This window comes from Zingiber officinale, chromosome 2A (assembly GCF_018446385.1).
Source record: "Zingiber officinale cultivar Zhangliang chromosome 2A, Zo_v1.1, whole genome shotgun sequence".
In the NCBI taxonomy this organism is placed as follows: domain Eukaryota; kingdom Viridiplantae; phylum Streptophyta; class Magnoliopsida; order Zingiberales; family Zingiberaceae; genus Zingiber; species Zingiber officinale.
In genome coordinates, this window is record NC_055988.1 from 18,244,733 (window position 1) to 18,255,014 (window position 10,282).

At 43.3% G+C, this 10,282-nt stretch overlaps 1 protein-coding gene across 4 annotated transcripts; it reads left to right on the forward strand.

Moving 5' to 3' along the window:
* Nucleotides 1-320: 320 nt before the first annotated feature.
* LOC122040881 (pyrimidine-specific ribonucleoside hydrolase RihA-like) lies at nt 321-4,003 on the forward strand. Of its 4 annotated transcripts, XM_042600356.1 has the most exons (10): nt 329-711; nt 773-952; nt 1,024-1,137; nt 1,216-1,551; nt 1,617-1,793; nt 1,864-2,151; nt 2,218-2,340; nt 2,408-3,046; nt 3,108-3,422; nt 3,514-4,002. In XM_042600356.1, exons 1-10 carry the CDS (start codon nt 517-519, stop codon nt 3,796-3,798), a joined length of 2,652 nt encoding a protein of 883 aa, XP_042456290.1. In that variant the 5' UTR covers nt 329-516; the 3' UTR covers nt 3,799-4,002. The 4 variants fall into 4 exon arrangements, with proteins under 4 accessions (XP_042456293.1, XP_042456292.1, XP_042456290.1 ...); XM_042600358.1 differs by lacking the exons at nt 3,108-3,422; nt 3,514-4,002 and having other exon boundaries at nt 322-711; nt 2,433-2,684; XM_042600357.1 differs by lacking the exons at nt 329-711; nt 773-952; nt 1,024-1,137 and having other exon boundaries at nt 1,287-1,551; nt 1,609-1,793; nt 3,514-4,003.
* Nucleotides 4,004-10,282: the final 6,279 nt, after the last annotated feature.

Here is a 10,282-nt window from a genome sequence, read left to right on the forward strand (position 1 = left end):
CATTAAATCACGAGACATATGATCTATAATTAAATATCGGACAAAACATACAAGTCTTAACCAAAAAAGGAAAAATCGTTTAATAGTTTGCGGTGCAATGGCGTGGCAGAGTTGACGAAGGGCGATGGCATTCCGAATTAACCCAATCACGTTGCTCACATCTTAGTATCTTAAATGCCACATTGAAGCATATGAATCGATCGATGGCGTTTATCGATTGTGAAATTTGATTATATTTACTTTACTTTACTTGTATAATTATTGCGTCCGTTGAAAAGTATTTCTGCTGTCTCTGCCTGTCGATGTTACCTCTCGTCTTCTTCTCCGAATAATACAAGTCGTTTTTGAAACTTCAACTTATGGCACCAAATTTCTGGTCAAATTCACACTCTCCTTCTTTGTCGTCTTTCTTCTTCGATGTTCCATGAATCTTTAGTTTGGTGAACGCCTTTGATTGCTTGATTTGAAGAAGAAGAAGAAGAAGAAGCAGCAGCAGAAGCAGCAGCGAAGAGCGTCATGGGCGGCCGAAAGGATCTCTTTCTGTTCACGTTCCTTGTTCCGGTGAGTTTGATCGCCGCCGCCGCCTGGAACTCCGGCATGGCGGCGGAAGGCAAACCTCGGAGAATTCTCCTGGACACTGACATGGACACCGACGATATCTTCGCCCTCCTCTATCTCCTGAAGCAGAACCGATCGCACTTCGACCTCAAGGTTTGTCAAGAATCGTCACCTCCATCACTTTCTGTATACTTTTCTTCACTCGTGGTTTCAGGCTGTCACGATCAATGCGAATGCCTGGTCCGATGCCGGCCACGCTGTGAATCACGCCTACGACATTCTTTACATGATGAACCGCGACGAAATTCCGGTGGGAGTCGGCGGCGACGGCGGAATCCTCGACGACGGCACCATACTTCCTGATGTCGGCGGCTACCATCCTCTGATCGAGCAGGTATCGACCACCGACTCGCCGCACTACTGTGCGGTGGCTGCATAAACTTAGCCCCTTTCCTCGCTTTGCAGGGCACGTCGACTGCCAGCTACTGCCGGTACCGGCAAGCCATTCCCATAGGCGGCTCCGGCGGACGGCTAGACGTCGACACTAACTTCGGCTTCAGGAGGCGCCTTCTCCCTCAGGTTTGTCTAAATTCCTCAATAATCCGACGCCGTCCGTCTCGATCGGGCAAGAAGAGCACTCAAGTTGCATGGCATCAGGGTAAAAGGAGGTACGTCCCCCTGAAGCAGCCCACAGCTCAACGGGTGCTGGCCGACACAATCTCCGCAGGGCCAACCACGTTGCTCGCGATCGGCTCGCACACGAACATCGCGCTGTTTCTGATGACCCACCCTCGCTTGAAGACCAACATCGAGCACATCTTCATCATGGGCGGAGGCGTGAGGTCGAGCAACCCCACGGGATGCTGCCCTGTCAACGGAAGCTCTTCCTGCAAGCCGAGGCAGTGCGGCGATCACGGCAACTTGTTCACGGCATACGCCGGCAATCCCTACGCAGAGTCCAACATTTTTGGAGATCCTTTCGCTGCGTACCAGGTATTCGTTAGATTTTCCTGTTCTCGGTCGTGTGCACACGTTGACGGCTTGAAGTAGTACTGCAGGTGTTCCATTCTGGGATTCCAGTAACCCTCGTGCCACTGGACGCGACCAACACGATTCCTATAACCGAGAACTTCTTCGATGAATTCGAACGCAGGCGAGGAACATTCGAGGCGCGATACTGCTTCGAGTCGCTGAAAATGACTCGCGATACGTGGTTCGATAACCAGTTCTACACAGTAAGGAGATCGAGTTATTGATCGCGTGGGGTTTACGGATCGTTTTTCTAACAATCGTGAGGTGGAGCAGAGCTACTTCATGTGGGACTCGTTTGCTTCGGGCGTGGCGGTGTCGATCATGAGAAACGGCGACGATTATTATGGAGAAAACGAGTTCGCGGAGATGGAGTTCATCAACATGACGGTGGTCACTTCAAACGAGCCTTACGGCGTGCACGACGGCTCGAACCCCTTCTTCGACGGACGTAGCGTTCCCAAGTTCAATCTGCAGAAACTGGGAGTGCATAGTGGCCATGTTCAAACCGGAATTGACGATCCATTTTGCCTCCCTAAGGACGGTGGCAGAGGAAGATGTGAGGTAATTCAAGCTTCCGTGAGAAGTACAACCCCTTCTTCTTCAGTGATTCGATGGATTTCGTTGCAGGATGGATACACCAAGGAGGTAACCGGCCCTGAATCTGTTCGAGTGCTGGTCGCGGAGAGAGCGAAACCTAATCAAGATGTTCGTAGTCCACTGAACAGAGAGTTCTTCGGGAGCTTCTTGGATGTGAGTACTTCGGAGCTTGTTTCAGTAACAAACAAACTTGGATCATCGACTTCATTTGCTCACGCAGGTTCTCAATTTCCACCGCCATTCAGGTCGATTCAACTGGTCGACGCAGTTTCCTTATTACAGAGAAACTCTGTACAAGCCGAATTTTGCAGGCCGGAGCAGGGGAAGGCCTGTGGTATTCGACATGGACATGAGTGCCGGAGACTTTCTTGCCCTGTTCTATCTGCTCAAGGCGCCTCGTGAGACGATCGACCTCAAGGGAATCTTAGTGAACGGCAATGGCTGGGCCAATGCCGCGACGATCGACGTCATCTACGACGTTCTTCACATGATGGGCCGCGACGACATTCCGGTGGGTCTGGGAAGTGTCACCGCTCTAGGCACTCCGAGCCTCGGCTGCAAGTTCGCACAGGCCATTCCGCACGGCAGCGGCGGATTCATCGACTCCGACACGCTGTTCGGACTGGCGCGTGCATTGCCCAGGAGTCCCCGAAGGTACACGGCTGAAAACTCCGTCGAGTTTGGAGCTCCAAGAGACACCGATCGACCTTCGCTCCGGCAGCCTCTAGCTCTGGAAGTTTGGCGGTCCGTTTCAGAAGCATCGAGTCCGAGGAACAAGATCAGTGTGCTGACGAATGGACCTCTTACCAACTTAGCCAGCATCATTGCATGGGACAAAAATGCAGCTAAAATCATAGAGGTTAGACTTAGATTGACAAATTATGCTGCAGATTTCATAGGCTCAATTCATGTTCTTGCAGCGTGTCTACATAGTCGGAGGACAAGTCAGTAGTGGGGGTGTGAAGAATGAGACTGGAAATGTCTTCACCGTGCCCACAAACAAATTTGCAGAGTTCAACATGTTCCTCGATCCTTCAGCAGCGAAGCAGGTGTTCCGGTCCGACCTGTCGATCACTCTTCTTCCTCTCAGCGCTCAGCGGAAGGTGGCCTCCTTTAAGAGGATCCTGGAAACACTGAGACTTGCAGAAAAGACTCCTGAATCCAATTTCGTGCGTCGGTTGCTATCGTTGCTCCACAAATTACGACAGGATGAATCAAAACTTTACCATCATGTGGTACTCTCTTTTTTTTGGCCAATCGTTTAGAAGATGATGATTAATTGTTCCGATGTTCAGATATTGCTTGTGTGTGTTCTACTACGTGCAGGACATGTTTTTGGGGGAACTCATTGGAGCTGTTTTCTTGGTCGATCATTCTAAGCTAAATCCAGTGATAGAAACAAAGCCTATTAAAATCTTAACCGGAAGCATGAGCGAGGACGGGCAGATTAGAGTGGACGAGAGACATGGAAAGCCAGTTGACATAGTAGATGATCTCGACAGCGAAGCATACTACAATGTGTTTGCGAGTTTGTTGGGTGACAAGAAGCAGTCTGCAGTTATTGGGAGCTATGAGGAACAGAAGAAGCTGTGGAACACTCCTCCTCAGTAAAGAAGTGATTTTTTTTTTTCTGAATTCCAACTTAATTGTACGAGAGATCTTCATAGCTATTTATCTCTGAAGATAATTACTCATTTCCTTACATGTAAAGCAAACAATCTCGTGTAATGTAATGTAGCTGTGGCCGTAGGTGAATATTCTTTTTGTATACTGTTCGTTTGTGTCTGTGTATGAATATCGAGACATTTTAAAAAATAGGACTGAGCATTCTGTATACTCATAAAAAATGGATCCATCATTTTTGTAATTTGTAGAATAGGCTTTCCTTATAAGGAATACACCGGAAATATTCCATGTTTCTCTCACAATTATTACATAAGATGTCAAAAAAAAAAAAAAAAAAAAAAGAATATTAGGTCATTGAATTGATGAGCCTTTGATATGTTTTGCTGACCGGGCGATCATGACCCCTCGTCATCCAATCAGACCACGTTTGCGGAAGGAACCGGGTTGACTAGGGAATGATGTAATTCTGAAGGACTCAACCTCCGCTTGACTGAAAAATCTGGCTAGGCCATATGTTCGATCGTGTAAGTACCCCGTGGTAGTTTTGATGTGATCAACTAAGTCAAGTTAGATTCTGTTATGTTTTGATGCACTATGTCTAAGTGTGCAGGAACTTAGGAACACAGGAAGTCGAGTGAAAAACGCGGCTAGCGAGTAGCGAGAATGACGACACGAGAGACAGTCAACGGGCTCAGTGCGTTCGAGGAACGAGGTGCCGCGGAAGAGTACGCTGGCGGACGAGGAGGCGCGGGGTGTTTCTGAGGAACGAGAAGCCGGAGCGAAAATTTGCTCGAGAATGCCGGAAAATGGGTTCGGGTGAGCCCTATTTCGGATGGCCAAAATCACCAAGTGAGCAGAGCTGGAGCAGAAGACCCGGAGAAAAAGTCAACCAGAAGTTGATTGTGCTTCGGGCACCCGGACGGCTCGAACCCAGGGCGCCCCGCGAGCGCCCTAGTCGCGGGTTGAACCAACCCAGTCCGGGCACCCGGACTGGGTCTGGACGGTCGAACCAAAAAAGTTATCAAAATGTCAACTGTCGCGATCCGTTGCCACGAGGATAAAATTTTATCTCCCTGCAAGCGCATGGAACCCTTCTAGGCGCCTCGATCAGGGCTATAAATACACTCTGATTCCAGAAGTTAAAATCATCACTTGTAATCAATTCTATTTGAGTTTAACTTTGTAATTCAGTGCGTCAACTGTTGTAAGAGGCTTCTCCGCCTGAAGGAGATTTGATAGGGAACTTTACTTGCCCTCGATTAGTAATCCTCTGATTGCAAATCAAGTAAACGATCTGTCTCTTCCTTCTTATTTGTTAATTAGTTTCTTTTTATGCAAGTATTTTTTTTAATAAAGCTGTAAAGTTCTAGAAAGGGTGTTCATTTCTTGTAGGGCTATTCCCCCCTCTAGCCGGCTACCAAGGTTCCTACAAGTGGTATCAGAGCCAGGGCACTTCAAGAGGACTAATCGCCGATCAAAGCATAAGAAATGGCAGGACCGAGCATCTACCCACTTAAATTCGAGAGAGAATTTGCGAACTGGAAGAAAAAGATGGAGGTATTTTTTTTAAATATATTTTGATTTATTATTAATTATAAAGTTTGGTTTTGTAGCACAAATGGCAAAGAAGAATACCAATTGACGAAAAAGGAGCAAGTTGACTTCATGGCAAATGACAAAGTAGAATTTCATCTACTTAGCATCCTACCACCTCAAGAAGTCAACTAAATCAGAACCTACGAGTCAGCCAACGAACTCTGGGAGAAATTCCTAGAACTACATGAAGGTACATCGGAGGCAAAACTAGCGAGTTGGGATCTGATCCGGAACCATATCAACAACCTCCGATTATAAGAAGACGAATCCGTTGTACACCTTCACTCAAGGATCAAGGAACTCATCATCGGACTCAGAAATCTCGGAGAAAAGGTAACTAACCGAGATTCGCTAAGGTACGCGCTTAACGCATTTCCTAGGACTTCTGAAGGATATCCTTAGTACATGTGTATTACATCTCTAAGGATCTAAAGATAAGTATTTTAGAAAAGTTATTTTCTACATTTAAAGTTCATGAAACTATATATGCAGATCTGAAGAAAGAGCCCAAACACAACATTGCCCTAAAGGTAAAAATGGATGAACCAGAGTCTGAAATATCCCTCGACAATGACGAAACGACGTTCATGGTAAGAAAATTTATAAAGTTATTTAAAATTAATAAATTTAATCAAGTGCAAGGTAAAAGCAAGAAAAGAAAGATAAAATGCTACCACTACGACGAAGAAAGACACGTCAAAGACAACTGCCCAAAGTTGAAGAACAAGAAGCCAGTCTAGACAAAACATCGAAATCTAAAGGCAACGTGAGATGAAACGTCATCCGAGACGGAGATTGAAGCCCTCGCTGGACTTGCGTTAGTAGTAAGTCATCAAGAAGAAGAAGACGAAACAAGCTTATCCAAAATAAGCATCGATGAAGCGAGAGCAACGTCAAAAGGAAGCAGCACTACAGGGGGAGCTTCAGACAAAGGAGAGATAAATCAGGTACGGTCTCTACCTCCTGACCAGTTATTTAAATTAATTAAAATTTTATCAAAGAATTCTTGCCATTTAGAATTAGAGAATAAGAAGGTATTAAAAGAAAATAATGAATTAAAAAGGAATATTATCAACATCTTATCAATTAAAAGATTTTGACCAGATAAAAATGAAAATTGAAAAATTGAAATTAGAAATAGAAGCTTTGAAAAATTATGCAGGCTCACAGGTTCAACAAGTTAGAAAATATAATGGATTAAATTGTCACTTTAGATATTATAAGGGCTAAATTAGAAAAATATCATAAAAATATATTTCGAGGAAATTTTTGATAAATCTTATAGTAAAGAACCTATATTGGATTCCAAAAGCATGCCCTAAAGTAAATTTTTATGCATATCTTACTTTTTCTAATTTAACATTTTTTCTAAGAATTGTCTAATTTTTTTTAATTGCCTCATATAATTTTTGGTTGAAATTAATTTAATATTAATTTTTCAAGAAAGGAAATTTTATTACTCTAGAAAAAATTTTAAATTTTTTTACTGTTGTATTTATTTTCTATGAAATTTTTAACAAAATTCGTATTATTTGATTTAAAAATATCTTGCGGTGTTATTTTTAAAATATTTACTTTTATGAAACTTTATCCTTTTCTCTATCTAAAAAATTTTTTCTAAAATTTTTTTGTCATGAATTTTATATGAATTATTTATCTAAATATAAATTTTTAATATTAAAAATTTTTAAAATTGTAATTCTTGAAAATTTATTTTTTCTATAAAAATGCATGCTCTAATACATTTTCAAAAAATATTTTAAGATTTTTTTGAGATTAATAACTATTTTTAAATTTTTTTAAAAGAATGTGTTCAAAAGAATTTATTTCTGTTTAATATATATATATATATATATTAAAAAAAATCCAAGTTTAAAATTTATTTTATTTTATTTTTTAATATAGTTTATAAATTACAAAATCCAAGTTAAACTACCTAAACTTTTCTAGATAATAGTCATTTTTTTAACCCTTAGACTTTATTTCATTTCAAGTTATTTTTCTTGAAAAAACCTCTATTTTTAATGTGATTGAAGGGGTAGAAGTGGAGATTAAGTCTAGGTAGAGGGTAATTATCTAATTTTTTACACATTTTGTACTTACAAAATTTATTATCTTACTGTTATTTGCTTCTTGATTTATCCTAACTTAACTTGAGTTGCTCACATCAAAAAATGGGAGATTGGAAGTACCTCGTGGTTGTTTTGATGTGATCAACCAAGTCAAGTCCTGTTATGTTTTGATGTCATATAGGGACGGATCTAGAAATAAGAGATGGACTGGAGAGAATCGACGGGCTCGGTGCGTTTGAGAGACGAGGTGCTGCAGAAGAGTATGCTGGCAGATGAGAATGAGGGGCGCGACGTTTTTGAGAGACGAGAAGCCGAAGCAGAAGTTTGCTCAAGAATGTCGGAAAATGGGTTCGAGTGAGCCCTATTCCAGATGGTCGAAATTATTGGTGCAATATTCCCTAGGTCAAGGTTGACTGAGCTTGAATTGGGTCAAGCTCGAGTCTTGATGTTTGGGTTTCGATGTTTGACAATACATGGAGACAAGACATGAAGATTGCAGGTACAATTGTTCATGTGGTTAGACTGTGAAGGAAAGCCAAGTAGGTCAAGGTTGACTGGATACTTGACTGGAAAATCCTAGAGAGTGAAACTAGGTGAAAGACCTGGTGAGTGAAGTCAGGCAGTATGGAAAGTCCTGGTGATTGAAGCTAGGCAGAAGGAAAGTCCTGGTGAGTGAAGTCGGGCAAAAGGAAAGTCTTGGTGAGTGAAGCCAAGTAGAAGGAAAGTCCTGGTGAGTGAAGCCAAACAACAAGAAAATCCTGGTAAGTGAAGCTAGGTGAAAGACCTAGTGAGTGAAGCTAGGAAGTATGGAAAGACCTGGTGAGTGAAGCCGGGCACAGGAAATCCAAGTGGATCAAGGTTGATCGGACATCTGGTGAAGATAAGTCCAAGTGGGTCAAGGATGACCGGACACTTGGCACGAGGAGAAAAGTCTAAGTAGGTCAAGGGGATTGACCGAACACTTGGTGAGGGAGTCCTAGCAGGTCAAGGATGACTGGATGTTAGGCGTGATGTACCAACAGGTCATGGTTGATCGGATGTTGGTTTAGTGGACTTTGGACTTGTTTTAGGGCAAAAACAAGGGCTGGATCGATTAGCCGATCGATTGGCTCATGCCCAATCATCGATGGGGAGAGTCTCCGCGACAAGCCTCCTCCCAATCGATCAATGGATCGATTGGGGAGAAGTGTCGCGCGAACAGAAAGCCTCCCAATTGATCAGTCGATCGATTGGGAGATGCGATTCGCACGATAAGCCCTGGATCGATCAACCAATCGATCCAGGCAATTCCCGAGAGCACAGAGGCGCTCTGGATCGATCGACTGATCGATCCAAAGCCTCCCCGATCGATTGGGAGCAATCCAATCGATCGGGATTTGACCGTTGGCGCAGGATATAGCTGTTGGCGAGCGTCTCTCTCGGCAGAACGCACGACTTCCATTTCTGATCTTCACCGCATCTCCACAGCACCTCTCTCAGGTTCAGATCGCCAGTTCTTGAAGGTTCTTGGAGGCTTGTGTTGGTGCACATCCAAGTCAAGAGGCGAGGAAAAAGTTAGGGTTAGGGTCTCGTGTGAAAACTTGTAAGTGTTTGCTTGTATTTTGTTTTCCCTTTCCTTCTTGTACTGAGAGCTTGTAAGGCTTCTCCGCCTTCGGTAGTTACCGTAAAGGAGAGTTTTCATAGTGGAGGGTGTGTGAGTGTGTGGATCCTTGGATTAGTCACCTCTTCTTGAGGTGGATACCAAGTAAATCCTTTGTGTTAGCGTTGTATGTGTTGTTTCTTGTATTTCCGCTGCATGTTTTTGAAGAAACAAGCAACGACGAGCACGAGATCGCGCCGAGCTATTCACCCCCCTATAGCTACATAATTGGTCCCAACAAGTGGTATCAGAGCGAGGCCGCTCTTCACCGGAATCATCTTCAGAAGGGGCAACAAAGCTAGAGGGTGTAGAAGTTGGAGCAAATTATATCAAGTCAAAGACTTCATCATCAAGCTCAACTTCAAATGGAATTCCAAGATGGTCTTGGATTCGATACAAGGGTGGCTCCACCATTCACAATGATGAGTTTTGATCTTTAGAGATCAAGGATCGAGAATTTCTTAATGGTGGAGATAGAGCAATGGTTCGCTCTAATGGAAGGCTTTGAAGCTCCAAAGAATTCAAAGGGCAAAATTCTCAAGAGGAGCAAGTGGAGCTAAGACCAAATCCAAAGATGTGAGGCCAATGACAAAGTGACCAAACTTTTGGTCAATTTATTGCCGAGCAACATCTTGAAGCAAATTGGAGATTTTGAAGATGCCAAAGAGCTATGGAGCAAATTGGCCAAGATTCATGAGATCCCCTCCACTGTACCAAGCCAAGAAAAATTCAAAGAGGGTGACTCATTGGAGCAAGACCAAGAGGAGGAGGATTTCGAAGTTGAGAGATGCTCAACTTCCGAAGAAGAGGTCCAAGAAGCTTCATCTTCAAAGGAATACAATGAAGAGGCAAAGAGGGAGCATACTCTTTGTTCCATGTACAAGAGGAAGATGAAAAAGCCTCTACCTCTAGGATTGAGGAGGAGTGTAGATCATTGACACCAGAGCAAGAAGAAGCCTCCACATCCAGGTCAAGAGAAGAAGAGGATGAAGAAGCTTCCACCTCCACAAGTCAAGCTAAATCAAATGGAGGATCAAGTGGCATCCCTACACATGAAGGTATAAATATTTCAATTAAAAATAAAAATCATATTATATGTTTTGAGTGTAGGGAACATGGGCACTACAAGAACAAGTGCCCCAAATTGACCAAGAAGAAGGGT